Source organism: Rutilus rutilus (assembly GCF_951802725.1).
Source record: "Rutilus rutilus genome assembly, chromosome: 13".
Classification (NCBI taxonomy): domain Eukaryota; kingdom Metazoa; phylum Chordata; class Actinopteri; order Cypriniformes; family Leuciscidae; genus Rutilus; species Rutilus rutilus.
Window position 1 is genome coordinate 38613272 of NC_140218.1, and position 23649 is coordinate 38636920.

Here is a 23649-nt window from a genome sequence, read left to right on the forward strand (position 1 = left end):
TGGCCGTGGGTTTTGACCTGTGTGCAAAGTTTCAAGAGTTTTTGAGCACGTTAAGGACCCCAAAAGCCCCTGAAACCTTGATTAACAATATAAAAGCAAGAGTCAAATCCCCCCCTCCCCTCACACACACACAGACACAGAGAGAGGGAGAGAAAATTCTTCAGAAAATCCACATTCAAACCAAAATATCTCTCTTCCTGTTGGTCGGAGATGGTTCATGTAAATTAGAAAGTTGTCCGTCTTGATGAGAACAATACACATACCAAGTTTTGTGATTCTAGGAAAAACTAAACCCCCATTTTTGACTAAAGGTGGCGCTACTGACCCATTCCACCACGCCCGTTTCTGAAACTTTGCACATGTCTACGGGCTAATAAATGTGATGTGTCTGTCGAGTTTCATCCAATTTCAAGTATGTTAAGAGTCTCAAAAGCATCAAAAAAGAATATTAAAGTTTGAAGCGTTGCCATGGCAACAGTATTAAAGATATCAAAAATCCTTTCACAGGTCTACATCTGCCGTGTGTTTACATTATACACATAAAGTTTGAAGCAAATCGGGTAAAAATAAGAGGGTGATTTCAAAGCATTTTGAAAGGGACACACTTCCTGCTGCCAGTTGGTGGCGCTATAACTTTGACTCACAATAGTCACATCCATGTGATCGGCCTCTTACAACGAACACACTGCTGAAGTTTAATCAAGATCAGTTAATGTATGCAGAAGTTATAACACACTTCCTGTTTCCATTATTCGCCATAAATTCGTTTCCTCGCCACGGCCAAACCGTTCGAGATATCAAAAATCCGTCCGCAATTTAGCATCCTCAATGTCTTGACTTCATGCTGACCGAGTTTGGAGCCGATTGGATGAATTCCCTAGGAGGAGTACATTAAATTCCACAGCATGCGTTTCCAAACAACCCATAATAGCCGACTTCCTGTTGGGCTGGCGTAAAACTTAGAGCACGAAAGTTGTTCGGCCCGATGAGATCTATATCTGTTCCGAGTTTCATATTATTATATGCAAGTGTGTTTGATTTATGGACAAGTGTTCGGATTCCGTTCCAGGGGGCGCTGTTGAGCCCCCCTGCCACGCCCGGGTACCAACTTCAGCCCGGCCCTAATGGCCGCAGGTTCTGACCTGTGTGCAAAGTTTCATGAGTTTTTGAGCACGTTAAAGGCCCCAAAAGCCCCCGAACCCTTGAACAACAATAATAATAATAATAATAATAATAATAATAATAATAATAATCCTAACGAAAACAATAGGGCTCTGCGCCCTTTCAGGGCTTGGGCCCTAATAATCCTACCGAAAACAATAGGGCCTTCGCCCTTTCAGGGCTTGGGCCCTAATAATCCTACCGGAAACAATAGGGCCTTCGCCCTTTCAGGGCTTGGGCCCTAATAATAATAATAATAATAAACAGAGCAATTCCAAGAGGGTCCTCACACCATCGGTGCTCGGGCCCTAATAATCCTAACGAAAACAATAGGGCCTTCGCCCCTTCAGGGCTTGGGCCCTAATAATAAACAGAGCAATTCCAAGAGGGTCCTCACACCATCGGTGCTCGGGCCCTAATAATAATAAACAGAGCAATTCCAAGAGGGTCCTCACACCATCGGTGCTCGGGCCCTAACTATGTAAATGGCGCTCTGTGGTGCGGCAGGATTTTGAACACGGTCCTGAGCCGTAGCTGGGCGCCGGTGTGTGTGTGTACACTCATAGAGAATAATGTGTTCGAGTTTTAAAGACGCGACGCTTCTCGTCCGGTGTGCGACCCCCCTTTAGACTCCAGTTTCAGAGAGTCTTTATTCGTTTCTTGATATTTGGCGCAAATGTGATGTGACCCTTCAGCTGGTTTAGTTGGAGAGCGAGGCAAGCGAAGGCTTCATGTGTTCAACAGGCCGATGACAGACGGTTGCCACACGTCCCCCTTACAGCACTGACTGACAGATGTTTTCTGCCCTGCAGCACGAGACTGCCTCAGTCCAGATGTTTGACCACCTGGTGAAGGTTAACAATCTCGAGGCGGTCATGACACATCATGGGTTGAGACTTCCAGATGACCTCATTTTCATCAAGGAGCAGATCGCCGGGCCGCTGAATAACTCTGTGTTGGACAGTTCGGTACGTTAGTGAGCCAGTACTCTCCTCTTATTGGGGCTGAGTGTTGTGTCTGCTGCACCACATGATCCACAGTAGAGAGGATAAATCCACACACCCCGGTTATAACAGCTGGGTTTGTGATGTAAGACATGAAACAAAGATAAATCACGACTTTAGCACTAGTGTAGTGTTTTTGTATGAACATTTATGCCAAATGTTTTTGAAACAAAAAAATCTTGTTGAATTTCACTAATTGAAATGTTTGCATTGCAATAACTTGCTTACATTTTAATGTGTTGTATTTTTAGGGCTTGCATTTTTATGGGCTGAAATTCAGCATGGTTGTATATTTAAGATGTGAATATTTTGATTCAAAACATTTCACCCACAGCGTTTGTTTCTTGTAACCCTGCAGTGGCCGTATAAGGGCAGGCCGATGGAGAAATCATTCCTGTACGAGATAGTTGCAAACAAGAGAAATGGGATCGATGTTGATAAGTGGGACTATTTCGCCAGGTAAGGCTAATGACGATGAAGATGATCGTTTTCTAATCTTAGTTCAGCTGAATGAAGATGTGTGGTGTTCTGGACAGGGATTGTTACCATCTGGGGATCCAGAATAACTTCGACTATCAGCGCTTCCTCAAGTTTGCACGGGTGTGTGAAGTGAGAGGAAAGAAGCACATTTGCACAAGAGACAAGGTACGGTTTGGGTTCATACTGACCGAGTGTGTATTCATTGATTTAGTGCATGTGATTTTAAATTGAACTTCTACTCATTAGGATACAATTTACCAAAAAAAAATGTTTACCAAGATATATTTATTCTTCTCATTTTTTTCCACTATCATTAACCCTCTGGGGTCAGGGGGGTTTGGGGCTCATGGGGAAGGCTTGTCCTGCCCTGACATGTGATTTTTACAGTTGCTTATAAACATATTAATGGCTGAAGTCTCATTACACTCTATTCAGCACAAACAGGGCTACCATAATATGTACATATGTTTGTATTTTGGAGAAAATAACGTTTATGCGTGGGTCCTCTAATGAGCCATTCAGTCAGGTGTGTGAGAGATATGATATCTGTGCATCATTATATGTGAGCGAATGTTTGACTATTCTTTTTAACTCTTTAATGAAAATAATGTCAAAGTCAGTTAGAATAATCAAATGTAACAATTTATTATGTCAGGTAAATGTATCATGCCAGTTTCATAATCAATTCAAAGATAATCGATACAAAACATCAAATGCTCTGGAATAAAGAGAAGAGATGCGAACCCGACATTATACATGAAGCGGAGAGTCTCACTCTTAGCCTCACGGGCTGATCTGAAATACAGAAAGGCCCAGATCTTCTCGTTGCATTTCATTATAGAGACAGACCACCTTCCTTTTTGTGCCAGATATCTCTAAACTCTTAAAAACCTTATCTTTTGTTTTACCTATTTGGAAATGAGACATTTGTACCAGTCGCACTGAGACATTTCAAATGATACCAAACATGTATAATACTGTATGATAATTATTCTCTTCAAATGTATTTTTGGGTAATTTTCATGTGGTCTCAGCATGAGTGGGGGAGTGGGGGAGAGATGTATTCTGAGGTGAGACTTTGCGTCTCAAATGTTGAGTTCAAATGTTAATTTCCTTTGTTCTCTCAGAGAGTAGCTCTCTCTTCCAGCTCTTCCAGTCTTCCAGCCTACCCTGTACAGCGCGTCGAAAACAAAAACGCCCATTGCATAACAACGTCAGCTGTCCTGAGGCTTCCTACACCGTAAACTCAAGACAGTAACGAACAATGACGGCGATTTGACCATATCAATGCGAGTGCGAGTCCGATGATGAAACATTGGAAGAACTAGTTACTCAACCCGAACCTCCATCAGGGCGACTCGAGCAGGACTCAGTGTTTCTCAGTGATACTCTACTCAGTTTGAGGGACATTATGAGATGTTGCAACTGTAATTCCTCACCATCAGCATTAACAAGTGCATGTCCATCAACAAACGGTTATTTTACTTGTACTCATTTATTTACAGAGTATTTTTCTAATATATTGCGGACGGTGAACATGTGGAAACTGTATCAATAACAGTGCATGTATGCAATACATTAGCCGAGCTCTAGCATGAATGTGTCTGATGTAATATAAACGTTGGTAAAACAAATCTTTCCTCAAGTAGTGAGAACGACAGACGATCTGCATTAATAGACACAGTTTTAGGTAATAGTGGCCCACAACTGATTAGCAGAAGTATTAATAACATGTTAGCCAGTTAGCAGGAGACCTACACAACATAAAACTCAAAACTAAGTACTTCTTTCAAGCCATCTTTCAAGAGCAAGCGGTTTGTGAATCCTGCACTGAACTCCGAGATTTGAGAAGCAGTCGTCAGTGAAATAAAGGGAACACAGCAATAGTTTAGGATTATACTGCTGTGATATTGTGGTAAAGATGAACTTTAACCTCTGATTCTCCACATGCTCGTCCTTGAGCAGTGAAAACACTGTCTTTACCTTCACACTGTAGAGCACAGCGTCTCCTGGACATGATGCTGTCCAGTGTCCACAGGAATCAGCTGCTGGTTTGAGTTTTCCCTGGTGTCTGCGCGCACAATAAGTGGGCGGTAATATGCTAATGTTTCGTCTTGACGTCACAACGAAACGGCTTATGACTCGTTTGAGAAACAATTAATTTCATTGACTCAGAGTCGACTCTTACTTTGAAAGACAATAACTTTATATACGGTGCACTTTCAGATTTAAAACTTTGCAGGATGTTTTCATTCACTTAGAGCTGTGTTACACACTACATGAAAGGTCATTCACTTAGATCTGTTACACACTACATGAAAGGTCATTCACTTAGATCTGTTACACACTACATGAAAGGTCATTCACTTAGAGCTGTGTTACACACTACATGAAAGGTCATTCACTTAGAGCTGTTACACACTACATGAAAGGTCATTCACTTAAAGCTGTGTTACACATTACATGAAAGGTCATTCACTTAGAGCTGTGTTACACACTACATGAAAGGTCATTCACTTAGAGCTGTGTTACACACTACATGAAAGGTCATTCACTTAGAGCTGTTACACACTACATGAAAGGTCATTCACTTGGATCTGTTACACACTACATGAAAGGTCATTCACTTAGAGCTGTGTTACACTACATGAAAGGTCATTCACTTAGAGCTGTTACACACTACATGAAAGGTCATTCACTTAGAGCTGTGTTACACACTACATGAAAGGTCATTCACTTAGAGCTGTGTTACACACTACATGAAAGGTCATTCACTTGGATCTGTTACACACTACATGAAAGGTCATTCACTTAGAGCTGTGTTACACACTACATGAAAGGTCATTCACTTAGAGCTGTGTTACACACTACATGAAAGGTCATTCACTTGGATCTGTTACACACTACATGAAAGGTCATTCACTTAGAGCTGTGTTACACACTACATGAAAGGTCATTCACTTAGAGCTGTTACACACTACATGAAAGGTCATTCACTTAAAGCTGTGTTACACATTACATGAAAGGTCATTCACTTAGAGCTGTTACACACTACATGAAAGGTCATTCACTTAGAGCTGTGTTACACACTACATGAAAGGTCATTCACTTAGAGCTGTGTTACACACTACATGAAAGGTCATTCACTTGGATCTGTTACACACTACATGAAAGGTCATTCACTTAGAGCTGTGTTACACACTACATGAAAGGTCATTCACTTGGATCTGTTACACACTACATGAAAGGTCATTCACTTAGAGCTGTGTTACACACTACATGAAAGGTCATTCACTTAGAGCTGTTACACACTACATGAAAGGTCATTCACTTAGAGCTATGTTACACACTACATGAAAGGTCATTCACTTGGATCTGTTACACACTACATTAAAGGTCATTCACTTAGATCTCTGTTACACACTACATGAAAGGTCATTCACTTAGATCTCTGTTACACACTACATGAAAGGTCATTCACTTAGAGCTGTGTTACACACTACATGAAAGTTCATTCACTTAGAGCTGTTACACACTACATGAAAGGTCATTCACTTAGAGCTGTGTTACACACTACATGAAAGGTCATTCACTTAGATCTGTGTTACACACTACATGAAAGTTCATTCACTTAGATCTCTGTTACACACTACATGAAAGGTCATTTTCAAAAATCCATAATAGGGGCCTTTTAATAGAGACTAATGGCATTGATTCAATGCGTGACTCGCTGAGGTTTTTCCCCACGGCTTCCTCGCGCTGTCGCTGATGCCATTCATGGTTAAAACCCTTCAATGTTAAAAGGGTGAGACGACAAATATTTCTCTTTCTGGACACGGCAACCTTTTCACGAATATATGACTTGACCTCAAAGACAGACGTAGGTCATTAAAACAGGAAGGCTCTAGCCTTAAGAAAAAAGAAAGCACGCGAATATCGCGGTTGCGTTCCTCTGCGGTTAGCTTGTCAGTAGCGCTGTACTACAATATCGCGGTTGCGTTCCTCTGCGGTTAGCTTGTCAGTAGCGCTGTACTACAATATCTCGGTTATCGCCACAGCCCTAGGGGGCGTTGACATTGCATGGGTCGCCTCAGAGTTAGCGCTTGAATCGCTGTCGGTAGGCGTGTTCACATTAGCGGATAATGAGCTGACATTAGAACGACTGACATCTCTATCTTTTCATGCAGATTACATAAACAGAAAAGTTTTCATTTTGAATTAGATCATTTGTAGACAATTGAATGTTTATAAAGATATATTGTGATATATTCTCGTGTCTGTGTGACTAGTATTCGCTGAGTTTTGTTTCATTTTAGAGACGTGCTCCAGAAAAACGTTCATGGAGACCAAGACGGCAGAAAGCACACCCTTTTTGTTTTCTTTGTTTTACAAAAGTGCAATGTTCTGAGTGCAAGTAGACACAAACAAAAGACCTTTTACCGTTTAAAATGATGTATTGGTTTTATCTGTATGAAAAAGTCGTTTCTGCTGCTGTATGAAGTAAACGTGTCTCAGGATGTCAACAGATATGTCTGTGATTGGCCACATTGCTCAACGCTGCAAAAACATGTTCTCTCATCGCGCTCTCCAGAGTGCAGACACACATACGCACTGGTGCGTTTGCAAAATCTGTTTGTTAGTTAAAAACATGCTGTTGTTAGTTTAAACTGAGGCTGCACCCCATAGAACCGGGCCTGATCGGGTCAGTCGCGCCTGTAACGACTGAGACAAGTCAGACACAAGTATTTGTTATAGTTTAACACATGGAAATTAAAACTCACTCTGGGATGTGTGGCCCATCCCCCCAAACAGGCCAAGAAGGTCTTAGTTACCATGACCACGATCAGATAAGCTGTTTTTATGACTGTTAGCAATGTGAACCGGGCCTCTGCCACAAGACCCACAGACATCAGAACAGACTCTCCTGCGTTCATTTATCGATGAACTGATTAACATGAAAGTTTATTAAATGTTAATAAAAGTTGTTCACAATATGTATTTGGTTCTGATTCTCTGCTTGCAACAAAGTCCATTTTCCGATCTTGATCTTGTTACAGGCTCTAAGCGCCGTACAGGCTAAGAAATCATTATCTTTCGGTGGCCATGAAAGATACACTTTTCTTAGAATAAATAATCAAAAGAGTTCGTTGGAACTGATTCATTGATTGTAATATTAATTTAGCTACCTCAAGTTAATCCAATTAACTGACCCAAATATTAATAATCATAATAGATAATTATGAGTTAATATCAATACTTCCCCTTACACGCTGGTGCTCCTAAATACTTCTTCACAGTCGCATGGCATTTATTTTCATTCGCAAAGGCCTCAAGAGAAATATTGACCCGTTAAATGAATCATCATAATCAGTCTGGGGCAGGTTTGACGAAGTGTTCCCAGATCAGGCAGAATTGGTGTTTTGAATTCTCTTTACTCTTCGCAGGAAGTTGGCAATCTCTACGACATGTTTCACACTCGCAACTGCCTCCATCGCCGGGCGTATCAACACAAAGTGGGCAACATCATCGAGACCATGTGTGTATTAGCATCGTTTAACAACACATTCCTCATTTTCCTGGCTTCCAGGTGGATTTCAATGTTCTGTCATTGGCTGTTTTTGTGTCAGGATAACAGAGGCCTTTGTAAAGGCTGATCCTCACATCCAGATCCTGGGCTCTTCTGGCAGGACATTCACAATCTCTTCGGCTATAGACGACATGGAGGCCTACAGCAAACTCACAGGTAGATGATGGTCAAAGGGTATCCCGAACCAGGTGTCAGCTCGGTCACGCTCATGAAAACATAGAGCTGGATGAGTGATGAAATCAGGGTCGTTTGGTTATTCATGAAAGAATGTGTTTGTTTGTAGATAATATCTTTGAACAGATTCTGTACTCGTCTGCGCCGGAGCTGTCTGAGGCTCGAGCCATCCTGCACAACGTCGTCTGTAGACAGCTGTACAAGTGTGTGGGTCAGACCACATCCGAGGCGCATGTGGACGTGTCACCGGTGAGTTCACAGCTTATGTAGCATAGATGTGGACGGGGATGGACTGGGACTAAAATTCCCCCAGAGCCTCATCACACACCTCATATTTAGTATAGTATACTATCATACGGTCAGCAAACCCTGTAAACTTCCATTTCAAGGTTCACTTGACATTCAGAAGCCAACAAACTAAATGGGCCGTTTTGGGGGCGTTAACCTTTAAATTACTTGTATAGTTTGATGTTGACACTGACCGACCCATGAGTCACCCGTGTCATGAACAAGTGTTTCTCTTTAGTGGTTCATTGGCTCATTAAATCACCGGTTTCTTTTCACTCTAAGCCTGCTGTCCTACATTGACTGTGTTTGGCATCTTCATCTGAATGTAAACAGCCAAGCTAAAACACATTAATGATGCCTACAAAAAAAATTCTCATTGTGACATGTTAGTTGTGCGTTAGTGCGTTGTGGTCGTGTCTAGGTGCAGGATACGGCCCGCATTATCCATCATTCGTTGTGGTCCTGTCTAGGCCATAGTAGTCTGTAAGAACATATGGACGTAGTGTCCGTGATGTCACCCGTAGTGTTTCTGAAGAGCGTTTTTTCACCAAAGTGGGCGGAGCCGACCGTCGCCATCTTGGCGCGTTACTCCCGGATAACAGAAAGTGGGCAGAGGCGGGACGTGGGTGGAGATGAGGTGCCTGGCTGCTGCAACCACACCCCCAGCTCAACCTGTTAGTTTGCTCAGGCTAAGGAGCTAATGCTATATGCTACTGGCAGTACCGTCACAAGGGCTGTGCTGAAGTGACATCTGACTTGATGATGTAAAGCCAATAGTTCAAGTTCATGTTTTTGCCCTTTGAAATACTATAATAGTTCAAAGACATAGCTAAAAGTGAGACTGTGTGTGTTGTGAAGCTGTATTATTCTGCTGGTTAAAAATATATTATGCAGTAATATTGATCAGTGCGTGTGTGTGTGTGTGTGTGTGTTACTGATTCATGCGCATACATGTCAGTCAGCGCCACATCGCACGACAAGGTCGTAGAAAACTTTATTCATATTCAGTCCATTTTAATTTCTGATTTTGTCCGCCTCCCAAATGGGTCAAACCAAAGATATTACCTCAGAAGTTCAAGTAAATGCGCTAGAAATGCGCGCTCATTAAAGGATGTGCATTTATTTTTTATACGGCGTGGGTGAAGGAAATGTGTGTATTAAATTGTATGAAATAATCCTGAAACAAGTAATAAAAACTCAGTGAGTGTTTTAGCGCAATTTTCTCTCGTCATGGGATCACAACACTTAGAGAGAGTAAATGAAAGAGAAAATAAGTGGCTCGAGAATATAACTTTCTCTTGAAATTCAAATGAACTTTCTGAAATCAAATCAGCAATGGATAATAAAAAAGGCACAATCACTTGACTAGTTGAACATCATTTTTTTATTAGCTCATTATTTTTTACTCAATATCCTAAATTTTCTCTGTATCAGCTTCCTTTTCTGCTTTGTCCTCTTCAGATTCTTCCTTCTTTTCTGCTTGACTATTGGCTTGTGACTTTGTAAACTCTTCTTCTGCTTTCGAGATATTTGCCAAAACATCCTCTGAAAGCCACGAGTCATCGTAGAAATCAGATACGCCCGATGAGGAAGCCGTTGGTGTGGATGTCGCCATCTTTTGTCGCTTTGCTGAACGTTCTTCCATTTATTTTGCAACAACCTCTTGTCGTTTTCTCATATATTCTTGCTCCTTCTCCAAATCTTGATCGATACCTTCATTGATTTCTTGCCGTAATTCAGTGGAATTAATTGTGCTCATGACTCTTGTGAATACCTTCCTTACGTATTTCTGTGGAACAATAGTTTTATAGGTGAAAAGGCAATATTTTTCTTATTTCCCTTCATATAAAGTTTTAATTCATTTTTGAAGCATAAAGGAAAGATTTTTGATCAATAATTTTTTTCTAATATTATTGTAAATTTTAGAAGCTATCGATTGCAATTTGTTTCAACTCGATAGCTATTATGGTTGCCGAGAAATTAGCAAAAAAATTATTTTTTTCTGGAATTTCCAGGAAATCCAAAATCTTTTCCTGGATTTTTTTTGTGCGTTCCCGAGATTAGACCTTCCTTAACATAATGCCGAAAACCCGAAGTCTCTAGGTGGTCTGGTTGAGGAGTAGATAGAAGTGCAAGATTGGTGCGCACAGACAGAACCGAAATCATGAGTTAACAATCGCAATTTTGTCCGGTGGAAAATTGCGCTAAAAAGCACAAACACGGCAGAGATGGCTAGTTCAGCGGCTGGAAGTAGCTGAGGTGAAGTGACGGCAGTGACAGCAGCCGCAATCCAAAAGATGATATTTTTGATGAATTCTGAGAGCTTTCTGTCCCTCCATTGACAGCAACATCACTGCAACTTTCAAGGCTCAGAAATAGGCAAAAAAATGACACAGTCCATGTAACTACAGTAGTTCAACCTTAATATTATGAAGCGACGAGAATACTTTTTGACGCAAATGATGAGAGAATATTTAAATATCCTGACTGGTGTTTCGATGAACAAAAGTCTTATGGGTCTGGAATGACACGAGGGCGAGTAAATGATGAGAGTTTCATTGTTTGGGTGAACTAACCCTTTAACTCTGATTTAGGGTTTCATGACACTCATGACTCCTACAGGAGAAAGGTCCAGGGAAAATACTTATTTTGTCTCTACAAAATGGTTGTAGATCCAGTTAATAAAATAAAAAAAGAGCAAAGTGTGAATTGTGTGTGCAGAGTGATGTGCTGATGTAATGATCACTGTGATCTCTTGCAGGAAAAGCTGCTGGACTGGGCGAAGGAAGTAGCTCGATCCAAACCCAGTGGCACAGATGGCAACCTGATAGCTGAGGACTTTGTAGTTAGTGTATGTGGGAACATCTCATTGCTTTTCTCATTTTGTCTGTGCATCTTTATCTAGTCCTGTGAGGTAACAAACAGTTTCAAAATGACAGTGTTAAAGGTTCTGGTTTAGTCTTACCTTTTAAGACATGTTTAATAGCAGTTGAGAAGTGCATGCTTGCTCATGTCTATTTCTTTCTTTTCTTTTATTGTGAAATGGCCAACCAGTCAGTAACTGCTGATTTAAGTCCTCGTGTCCTCTAGCGGTTGAGGTGTAAAACCTTGAGTTGCTCGCGGAGGAGCATGTGATGGTCTGAGGCGTACCGGTGTACCTGTGCTTACAGGCCATCATTTTATCACGTCACAATGACATCACAACTGACAGCTCAAACTATAAATCATTATTATAAGCTTAACATTGTAAATCTGGATAAGGAGACCGTTAACCAACAGGTATTGTGTACTGCAGATATAAGTGCAACAAAGTAACACGTGTGTTTGATTATTGAATTTGTTTGTGGAATGGACTATATTGGTTGTGCTCTGTTTTTAATTGGTCAGATATTAGTCTGGCCTCGGTTACACTGTCAGTGAAATGCGACCCAATTCCGAATTATTATTTTGCTCATGTGACACAGATCGGATGTGTTCTATGACAGTGTAAACAGGAGAAATACGCATGCATTCGGACATTTCGAGATCGGTTTCAGGCCTCGTTCATATGTGGAAATAAATCAGATATAAACCAGATATGTGCCAATGCGACTGTCATGTAAACGGGCAGATCAGATTTTCTGAGGCATTAGGCTATCTCTGCAGTTTAATGACGAGAGAAGCCCCGACGCGCATCTGCAAAGGGACGGAATGGCCTGATCAAACGTCGTGTCGTCGTAGGAGAGGAATATGGACACACGTTGACACAACATATCAAAGGTTGGCTTGCTCATCCTAACATTTCTCGTGCCATTTACGCCAAAAATAGTTTTCACGTGCATATGATATGCACTTTATGGTGTGTAATACGCACGCACTCCACACCCCTAATCCTACCCACGGGGTTTACAGAGCGTATCATGCACGCAACAACTATTTTTGGCGTATAAATGGCACGAGAAATAAAATTAGTGGTATAGATACGCACTTTCATAAGATCGTGTTGTATGTGCCCACCAGTCCTGAGATCTCTCGCACACAGTAACTGAAGCATGCGCCGGCTGCAGTGATGGCCCTTCTCGTCCTCCCCCTCATAATCATGGTGATGTTTGGCAAACTTCGCATATACAGACCTGCCAACCTGTACGCATTTTGCGTAGCGGATACGCATTTTGACTTCAAAGTACGCTGGTACGATTTGTTAGTCTAAACTACGCAAAAACCTGGTGACGCCTCTGCATGCGCAGTCCTCAAATCAAGCAACAGCAAAAGAAGAAGAGTTCGACCAATCATAGCGCTGGATTCATTCCCCAAATAGCAAGCGGGGATGATTGACAGATGCGTAAGGCCTATCATTAAAAAGAGACTGAAAATCGACACCAATAAAGAATCCCGCTCGATCCGCCTTCCACTCCCGCGGCCCGCAGTCTGGCTGATTTCATAAGCGAGGACAGTACAGTAGTCACTGTACATCTGACTCCTGAAGGTAAACGGCCTGGGCTGGGCTCGATATGGAAAGTTGAAATATTGTACTGAGTTAACGTAATCCTATGGATTCGATGATCACACGGATCGCATTATCTTAAAATACTCCGTTCTTCATGGTCACTCAGAAAAGAGGAAGACATCATTCAGCCATGCAAATAATAAAATGCTCAAGAAATGCTGAACAATAAATCTTAATAAACTTGAAATCGCTATGGCTTAGTGATTATGAAAGTGATGTGATTTGTAGATTACGGATAAGCGCGAGTCTGGAGAAACAGGCGTTTATTAATTAATTCTCAGTGCTAAGAAACGTAGCCTTCATGTGTTACGTTATTGTGTTAATAATAACTAAAGTAGCCTACCTAATTATGTTACATATTTATTTTGTATGAAAACTAGCGCGTTCGTTACAGATTAAAAAGTAGGCTACTACCGCGTTGTATCAGTGCTGCGCGAGCTCTCTCTCACAAACACGGACGCGCGCACAAAGAAGAGAAGATAATTGTAAAATTAAATTTGACTGGCTAAGTTTAAATTTTGTTCTTGCTTGTTTTAGTTTTGTTTTTTTTGTTTTATTTTGTCAAAATGCCAGAAAGCATTTTGTATTATCCATCCCATCCTTGTTTTTAAAATTCGTTAAATGACGAACATTTTACTGTTAACAGCCCTTATGTCGGATTCGTCTAACTTACCGGTATACTTGATTCTTTTTAGAATAAGTGATTCGTTATGCTCTTATTGGACTCCTGTCTAATCATTGTCAACTGTTTTCTATAAATATGTTTGTATTGGGTAACATTTATTCAGCTAATGCGTGTCCTGTTTAAAATGCGCAATGTTCAAAGGCAAAGACAGCACGTCACAAATAGAAGCCCTTTTCCCTGTGGTATTTAGTATCATATTTGGATATTGGAATAATAAATTAAGTAGCCTATCTTAATTGTAAATTTTCTTTTTACAGTTTTATAGGGGTTTTATATTTTATATTTTATACTGCATTATATTGCATTGCACACATTTTATGCAATGCAATATAATGCATGTGATAAGTCGTCGTCCACAACCCCCCCGTCGTCGTAAGCCCCCCCCCCCCCCCCCCCCCCCGTCGGTACGCAAAAAATAATTTCAAGGTTGGCAGGTATGCATATATCGCAGAGCTAGCATCAAGCATATTTCGCACTCGTCCATCTGTGCAAGAACCCCCTTTAAGCATGCGCGACGTTTCAGATAGTATGTCAAGTGTAAACACATGAATCGGATATGGGTCACAGTTGAAAGAACGTGTAAACGGACAGTCAAAAAAATCTTATATCGGCAACAAATCAGAATTGGGCATCAAGACCTGCAGAGTAAACGAGGCCTCTGTTAATGAGCTTACAAAACCTGCATCTGTAATTAGACTAGAATCAGCTGTGTGCTGTCTAAAGAGTGTAGTACAGCATGTCTAACTGTGCTAAAAGTGTTTCGTCAACTATCCTCATTTGTTCTTCAGGTCATTGACATGGATTATGGAATGAAGGAGAAAAACCCCATCAACAATGTCCATTTTTACTGCAAGAACGATCCCAGCAAAGCCATCAAGATCCGCAAGAAACAGGTACGCAGACTTGTCTCTCCAGATGTTTAAGAAGATTCATCTTCCTCTTTAGTCCAGCTGAAGGGTGTGACACCTGGCTGCAAGCTTATTTATACAGCACTATGGCAACTCAAAGTGCTTTACACAGAGAGGACTTAAAATCATCACAAAATAAAAGCAAGGAAAATTAAAACAGTTATAAAATGAATTAAAAGAGTAAAAAGATGATGCATAGATAAACTTCTCATCTGGCAAAACACTGGGGTATCCTATAACTCCCCGTTTTACTGTGAGGTTTTCCCATGGAGATTACACTGTCTGTGGTGTTCTTTCGGTGCGCCTAAGAAATCTATTGGACGTCTCCGGTGGACAAAGTGCCTCAGCCGTGACTTACAACAGCGCTTATTGCAATCAGCTCAATAATGTCTGGGTGCAGAAGGCACCTCAAAAGAAAACACACACAACCTAAGATAGACCAACAAAACGCAAATAAAACATGCAGGAAGTCTGCACTCCCAAATATTGTGGATTTTAGTTTAGATATGGGGAATGTGATGCAGTTTTTCTTTTGATGATGGTGTTACAAACTAGGTTTTCTGTGTTACCACGAAGACAAACATAAATGTCTAGAAAGTTGATTATGAATTAATTTCCATGTTAATTTGAATGAGAACTGAGAGAGGTGGCATAAAGCCTGTGTTCCTGATGACAGGTGTCCAAACTCCTGCCGGAGCAGTTCGCTGAGCAGCTGATCCGGGTTTTCTGTAAGAAGACGGATGACAAGAGTCTGGAAGCTGCTAAAAAGTACTTTGTGCAGTGGTGCATGGACAAGAACTTCACTAAACCGCAGGTAAGACCCCCTGGCGGTCGGCGTGTGCAGGTTACCCGTCTGCACCTCCAGCTTTGTCAATTCATTTACATTACCGTATTTTCCGCACTATAAGGCGCACTTAAAAGCCTTTATTTTTTTCAAAAAACGACAGTGCGCCTTATAATCCGGAGCGCCTTATATATGGATCTGGCGCCTTATGTTAACGTCTGTTAAACAACCGCTGACTTAAACCTTGTTTATACTTTCGCCTGACACCGGAGCGCGAGCCTCCGCTGACTGCGCGCGCAACTCCCCAAACAGACGAGGCATTTATACTTGACGTAACTGTTTTGTTTTAGACTGAACACCAGACCATATAACTGATTTAGATGCGCAAACTGGGTGCCGGTGTGATGAGATGTACTACTAATATTCGTCTGCTCGGGCAGATTCGGCTCAAAGTCATGCATCTTCGGATTCAGAGGCGCGCGCGCTGTTAAGCCGAATCTGCCCGAGCAGACGGATATTATTTTTTTTATTAACTTCGCGCTCATGCGGACGCGTCGAGTATAAACAAGGTATCTTGGTTTACATTTGGACTTTGGATGTGATCTTAGGCTTGAAAAGGTTGGTGACCACTGCATAACGCAAACCCAGTCAAACATTTGACTGCAGTATCTTCTATTCTATATGCGCCTTATAATCCGGTGCGCCCTATATATGAAAACAGTTCTAAAATAGGCCATTCATTGAAGGTGCGCCTTATAATCCGGTGCGCCTTATAGTGCGGAAAATACGGTAAATTTTTTTTTTTTGAATTGCACATTCAGTTCAGATTGTTATTTTGAAATTCAACAGACAATCTATTACTCAGTTTATGGACACGTTTGTTGTTTTTGGTTTAATTAAATAATCATTTGAGAATGAACATAAAACGCGTACACCAAAGTAGATGGTGTTTGTGTGGACTGATCCTGTAGGCGTCGGGTAACGGGTGATCGTGTGTTTGTGTGGACTGATCCTGTAGGCGTCGGGTAACGGGTGAACGTGTGTTTGTGTGGACTGATCCTGTAGGCGTCGGGTAACGGGTGAACGTGTGTTTGTGTGGACTGATCCTGTAGGCGTCGGGTAACGGGTGAACGTGTGTTTGTGTGGACTGATCCTGTAGGCGTCGGGTAACGGGTGAACGTGTGTTTGTGTGGACTGATCCTGTAGGCGTCGGGTAACGGGTGATCGTGTGTTTGTGTGGACTGATCCTGTAGGCGTCGGGTAACGGGTGATCGTGTGTTTGTGTGGACTGATCCTGTAGGCGTCGGGTAACGGGTGATCGTGTGTTTGTGTGGACTGATCCTGTAGGCGTCGGGTAACGGGTGATCGTGTGTTTGTGTGGACTGATCCTGTAGGCGTCGGGTAACGGGTGAACGTGTGTTTGTGTGGACTGATCCTGTAAGCGTCGGGTAACGGGTGATCGTGTGTTTGTGTGGACTGATCCTGTAGGCGTCGGGTAACGGGTGAACGTGTGTTTGTGTGGACTCATCCTGTGGGCGTCGGGTAACGTGTGAACGTGTGTTTGTGTGGACTCATCCTGTAGGCGTCGGGTAACGGGTGAACGTGTGTTTGTGTGGACTGATCCTGTAGGCGTCGGGTAACGGGTGAACGTGTGTTTGTGTGGACTGATCCTGTAAGCGTCGGGTAACGGGTGATCGTGTGTTTGTGTGGACTGAACCTGTAGGCGTCGGGTAACGGGTGAACGTGTGTTTGTGTGGACTGATCCTGTAGGCGTCGGGTAACGGGTGAACGTGTGTTTGTGTGGACTGATCCTGTAGGCGACGGGTAACGGGTGAACGTGTGTTTGTGTGGACTGATCCTGTAGGCGTCGGGTAACGGGTGAACGTGTGTTTGTGTGGACTGATCCTGTAGGCGATGGGTAACGGGTGATCGTGTGTTTGTGTGGACTGATCCTGTAGGCGTCGGGTAACGGGTGATCGTGTGTTTGTGTGGACTGATCCTGTAGGCGTCGGGTAACGGGTGAACGTGTGTTTGTGTGGACTCATCCTGTAGGCGTCGGGTAACGGGTGAACGTGTGTTTGTGTGGACTGATCCTGTAGGCGTCGGGTAACGGGTGAACGTGTGTTTGTGTGGACTGATCCTGTAGGCGTCGGGTAACGGGTGAACGTGTGTTTGTGTGGACTCATCCTGTAGGCGTCGGGTAACGGGTGATCGTGTGTTTGTGTGGACTGATCCTGTAGGCGTCGGGTAACGGGTGAACGTGTGTTTGTGTGGACTGATCCTGTAAGCGTCGGGTAACGGGTGATCGTGTGTTTGTGTGGACTGATCCTGTAGGCGTCGGGTAACGGGTGAACGTGTGTTTGTGTGGACTGATCCTGTAGGCGTCGGGTAACGGGTGATCGTGTGTTTGTGTGGACTGATCCTGTAAGCGTCGGGTAACGGGTGAACGTGTGTTTGTGTGGACTGATCCTGTAGGCGTCGGGTAACGGGTGAACGTGTGTTTGTGTGGACTGATCCTGTAGGCGACGGGTAACGGGTGATCGTGTGTTTGTGTGGACTGATCCTGTAAGCGTCGGGTAACGGGTGATCGTGTGTTTGTGTGGACTGATCCTGTAGGCGTCGGGTAACGGGTGAACGTGTGTTTGTGTGGACTGATCCTGTAAGCGTCGGGTAACGGGTGATCGTGTGTTTGTGTGGACTGAACCTGTAGGCGTCGGGTAACGGGTGATCGTGTGTTTGTGTGGACTGAACCTGTAGGCGTCGGGTAACGGGTGAACGTGTGTTTGTGTGGACTGATCCTGTAGGCGTCGGGTAACGGGTGAACGTGTGTTTGTGTGGACTGATCCTGTAAGCGTCGGGTAACGGGTGATCGTGTGTTTGTGTGGACTGAACCTGTAGGCGTCGGGTAACGGGTGATCGTGTGTTTGTGTGGACTGAACCTGTAGGCGTCGGGTAACGGGTGAACGTGTGTTTGTGTGGACTGATCCTGTAAGCGTCGGGTAACGGGTGATCGTGTGTTTGTGTGGACTGATCCTGTAGGCGTCGGGTAACGGGTGATCGTGTGTTTGTGTGGACTGATCCTGTAGGCGTCGGGTAACGGGTGATCGTGTGTTTGTGTGGACTGAACCTGTAGGCGTCGGGTAACGGGTGAACGTGTGTTTGTGTGGACTGATCCTGTAGGCGTCGGGTAACGGGTGATCGTGTGTTTGTGTGGACTGATCCTGTCGGCGTCGGGTAACGGGTGATCGTGTGTTTGTGTGGACTGATCCTGTAAGCGTCGGGTAACGGGTGATCGTGTGTTTGTGTGGACTGATCCTGTAGGCGTCGGGTAACGGGTGATCGTGTGTTTGTGTGGACTGATCCTGTAGGCGTCGGGTAACGGGTGATCGTGTGTTTGTGTGGACTGATCCTGTAGGCGTCGGGTAACGGGTGAACGTGTGTTTGTGTGGACTGATCCTGTAGGCGTCGGGTAACGGGTGATCGTGTGTTTGTGTGGACTGATCCTGTAGGCGTCGGGTAACGGGTGATCGTGTGTTTGTGTGGACTGATCCTGTCGGCGTCGGGTAACGGGTGATCGTGTGTTTGTGTGGACTGATCCTGTAGGCGTCGGGTAACGGGTGATCGTGTGTTTGTGTGGACTGAACCTGTAGGCGTCGGGTAACGGGTGAACGTGTGTTTGTGTGGACTGATCCTGTAGGCGTCGGGTAACGGGTGAACGTGTGTTTGTGTGGACTGATCCTGTAAGCGTCGGGTAACGGGTGATCGTGTGTTTGTGTGGACTGAACCTGTAGGCGTCGGGTAACGGGTGATCGTGTGTTTGTGTGGACTGAACCTGTAGGCGTCGGGTAACGGGTGAACGTGTGTTTGTGTGGACTGATCCTGTAGGCGTCGGGTAACGGGTGAACGTGTGTTTGTGTGGACTGATCCTGTAAGCGTCGGGTAACGGGTGATCGTGTGTTTGTGTGGACTGATCCTGTAGGCGTCGGGTAACGGGTGAACGTGTGTTTGTGTGGACTGATCCTGTAAGCGTCGGGTAACGGGTGATCGTGTGTTTGTGTGGACTGAACCTGTAGGCGTCGGGTAACGGGTGATCGTGTGTTTGTGTGGACTGAACCTGTAGGCGTCGGGTAACGGGTGAACGTGTGTTTGTGTGGACTGATCCTGTAGGCGTCGGGTAACGGGTGAACGTGTGTTTGTGTGGACTGATCCTGTAGGCGTCGGGTAACGGGTGATCGTGTGTTTGTGTGGACTGAACCTGTAGGCGTCGGGTAACGGGTGAACGTGTGTTTGTGTGGACTGATCCTGTAGGCGTCGGGTAACGGGTGAACGTGTGTTTGTGTGGACTGATCCTGTGGGCGTCGGGTAACGGGTGAACGTGTGTTTGTGTGGACTGATCCTGTAGGCGTCGGGTAACGGGTGAACGTGTGTTTGTGTGGACTGATCCTGTGGGCGTCGGGTAACGTGTGAACGTGTGTTTGTGTGGACTGATCCTGTGGGCGTCGGGTAACAGGTGAACGTGTGTTTGTGTGGACTGATCCTGTAGGCGTCGGGTAACGGGTGAACGTGTGTTTGTGTGGACTCATCCTGTAGGCGTCGGGTAACGGGTGAACGTGTGTTTGTGTGGACTGATCCTGTCGGCGTCGGGTAACAGGTGAACGTGTGTTTGTGTGGACTGATCCTGTAGGCGTCGGGTAACGGGTGAACGTGTGTTTGTGTGGACTGATCCTGTGGGCGTCGGGTAACGTGTGAACGTGTGTTTGTGTGGACTGATCCTGTGGGCGTCGGGTAACAGGTGAACGTGTGTTTGTGTGGACTGATCCTGTAGGCGTCGGGTAACGGGTGAACGTGTGTTTGTGTGGACTGATCCTGTGGGCGTCGGGTAACGTGTGAACGTGTGTTTGTGTGGACTGATCCTGTGGGCGTCGGGTAACAGGTGAACGTGTGTTTGTGTGGACTGATCCTGTAGGCGTCGGGTAACGGGTGAACGTGTGTTTGTGTGGACTGATCCTGTAGGCGTCGGGTAACGGGTGAACGTGTGTTTGTGTGGACTGATCCTGTAGGCGTCGGGTAACGGGTGAACGTGTGTTTGTGTGGACTGATCCTGTGGGCGTCGGGTAACGGGTGAACGTGTGTTTGTGTGGACTGATCCTGTAGGCGTCGGGTAACGGGTGAACGTGTGTTTGTGTGGACTGATCCTGTAGGCGTCGGGTAACGTGTGAACGTGTGTTTGTGTGGACTGATCCTGTAGGCGTCGGGTAACGTGTGTTTGTGTGGACTGATCCTGTAGGCGACGGGTAACGGGTGAACGTGTGTTTGTGTGGACTGATCCTGTAGGCGTCGGGTAACGGGTGAACGTGTGTTTGTGTGGACTGATCCTGTGGGCGTCGGGTAACGTGTGAACGTGTGTTTGTGTGGACTGATCCTGTAGGCGTCGGGTAACGTGTGAACGTGTGTTTGTGTGGACTGATCCTGTAGGCGACGGGTAACGGGTGATCGTGTGTTTGTGTGGACTGATCCTGTAGGCGACGGGTAACGGGTGAACGTGTGTTTGTGTGGACTGATCCTGTAGGCGACGGGTAACGGGTGAACGTGTGTTTGTGTGGACTGATCCTGTAGGCGACGGGTAACGGGTGAACGTGTGTTTGTGTGGACTGATCCTGTAGGCGTCGGGTAACGTGTGAACGTGTGTTTGTGTGGACTGATCCTGTAGGCGTCGGGTAACGTGTGAACGTGTGTTTGTGTGGACTGATCCTGTGGGCGTCGGGTAACGTGTGAACGTGTGTTTGTGTGGACTGATCCTGTAGGCGTCGGGTAACGTGTGAACGTGTGTTTGTGTGGACTGATCCTGTAGGCGTCGGGTAACGTGTGAACGTGTGTTTGTGTGGACTGATCCTGTAGGCGTCGGGTAACGGGTGAACGTGTGTTTGTGTGGACTGATCCTGTGGGCGTCGGGTAATGTGTGAACGTGTGTTTGTGTGGACTGATCCTGTAGGCGACGGGTAACGGGTGAACGTGTGTTTGTGTGGACTGATCCTGTAGGCGACGGGTAACGGGTGAACGTGTGTTTGTGTGGACTGATCCTGTAGGCGACGGGTAACGGGTGAACGTGTGTTTGTGTGGACTGATCCTGTAGGCGTCGGGTAACGTGTGAACGTGTGTTTGTGTGGACTGATCCTGTAGGCGTCGGGTAACGTGTGAACGTGTGTTTGTGTGGACTGATCCTGTAGGCGTCGGGTAACGTGTGAACGTGTGTTTGTGTGGACTGATCCTGTGGGCGTCGGGTAATGTGTGAACGTGTGTTTGTGTGGACTGATCCTGTGGGCGTCGGGTAACGTGTGAACGTGTGTTTGTGTGGACTGATCCTGTGGGCGTCGGGTAACGGGTGAACGTGTGTTTGTGTGGACTGATCCTGTAGGCGACGGGTAACGGGTGATCGTGTGTTTGTGTGGACTGATCCTGTAGGCGACGGGTAACGGGTGAACGTGTGTTTGTGTGGACTGATCCTGTAGGCGACGGGTAACGGGTGAACGTGTGTTTGTGTGGACTGATCCTGTAGGCGTCGGGTAACGGGTGATCGTGTGTTTGTGTGGACTGATCCTGTAGGCGACGGGTAACGGGTGAACGTGTGTTTGTGTGGACTGATCCTGTAGGCGTCGGGTAACGGGTGATCGTGTGTTTGTGTGGACTGATCCTGTAGGCGACGGGTAACGGGTGAACGTGTGTTTGTGTGGACTGATCCTGTAGGCGTCGGGTAACGGGTGATCGTGTGTTTGTGTGGACTGATCCTGTAAGCGTCGGGTAACGGGTGAACGTGTGTTTGTGTGGACTGATCCTGTAGGCGTCGGGTAACGGGTGAACGTGTGTTTGTGTGGACTGATCCTGTAAGCGTCGGGTAACGGGTGAACGTGTGTTTGTGTGGACTGATCCTGTAAGCGTCGGGTAACGGGTGAACGTGTGTTTGTGTGGACTGATCCTGTAGGCGTCGGGTAACGGGTGAACGTGTGTTTGTGTGGACTGATCCTGTAAGCGTCGGGTAACGGGTGAACGTGTGTTTGTGTGGACTGATCCTGTAAGCGTCGGGTAACGGGTGAACGTGTGTTTGTGTGGACTGATCCTGTAAGCGTCGGGTAACGGGTGAACGTGTGTTTGTGTGGACTGATCCTGTAGGCGTCGGGTAACGTGTGAACGTGTGTTTGTGTGGACTGATCCTGTAGGCGTCGGGTAACGTGTGAACGTGTGTTTGTGTGGACTGATCCTGTGGGCGTCGGGTAATGTGTGAACGTGTGTTTGTGTGGACTGATCCTGTAGGCGACGGGTAACGGGTGAACGTGTGTTTGTGTGGACTGATCCTGTAGGCGACGGGTAACGGGTGAACGTGTGTTTGTGTGGACTGATCCTGTAGGCGACGGGTAACGGGTGAACGTGTGTTTGTGTGGACTGATCCTGTAGGCGTCGGGTAACGTGTGAACGTGTGTTTGTGTGGACTGATCCTGTAGGCGTCGGGTAACGTGTGAACGTGTGTTTGTGTGGACTGATCCTGTAGGCGTCGGGTAACGTGTGAACGTGTGTTTGTGTGGACTGATCCTGTGGGCGTCGGGTAATGTGTGAACGTGTGTTTGTGTGGACTGATCCTGTGGGCGTCGGGTAACGTGTGAACGTGTGTTTGTGTGGACTGATCCTGTGGGCGTCGGGTAACGGGTGAACGTGTGTTTGTGTGGACTGATCCTGTAGGCGACGGGTAACGGGTGATCGTGTGTTTGTGTGGACTGATCCTGTAGGCGACGGGTAACGGGTGAACGTGTGTTTGTGTGGACTGATCCTGTAGGCGACGGGTAACGGGTGAACGTGTGTTTGTGTGGACTGATCCTGTAGGCGTCGGGTAACGGGTGATCGTGTGTTTGTGTGGACTGATCCTGTAGGCGTCGGGTAACGGGTGAACGTGTGTTTGTGTGGACTGATCCTGTAGGCGTCGGGTAACGGGTGAACGTGTGTTTGTGTGGACTGATCCTGTGGGCGTCGGGTAACGTGTGAACGTGTGTTTGTGTGGACTGATCCTGTGGGCGTCGGGTAACGTGTGAACGTGTGTTTGTGT

At 45.3% G+C, this 23649-nt stretch overlaps 1 protein-coding gene across 1 annotated transcript in view; it reads left to right on the forward strand.

Annotated features, from left to right (window-relative positions):
* The window catches only part of samhd1 (SAM domain and HD domain 1), a 95173-nt gene that overhangs the window by 64839 nt on the left and 6685 nt on the right, over positions 1-23649 (forward strand). The window contains exons 7-15 of the mRNA XM_084427738.1: positions 1974-2129; positions 2524-2624; positions 2702-2810; positions 8090-8181; positions 8273-8388; positions 8516-8655; positions 11456-11545; positions 14654-14758; positions 15450-15587. Coding sequence (XP_084283864.1) covers positions 1974-2129; positions 2524-2624; positions 2702-2810; positions 8090-8181; positions 8273-8388; positions 8516-8655; positions 11456-11545; positions 14654-14758; positions 15450-15587 — 1047 coding nt within the window. The remainder of the gene's footprint in view (positions 1-1973; positions 2130-2523; positions 2625-2701; positions 2811-8089; positions 8182-8272; positions 8389-8515; positions 8656-11455; positions 11546-14653; positions 14759-15449; positions 15588-23649) is intronic.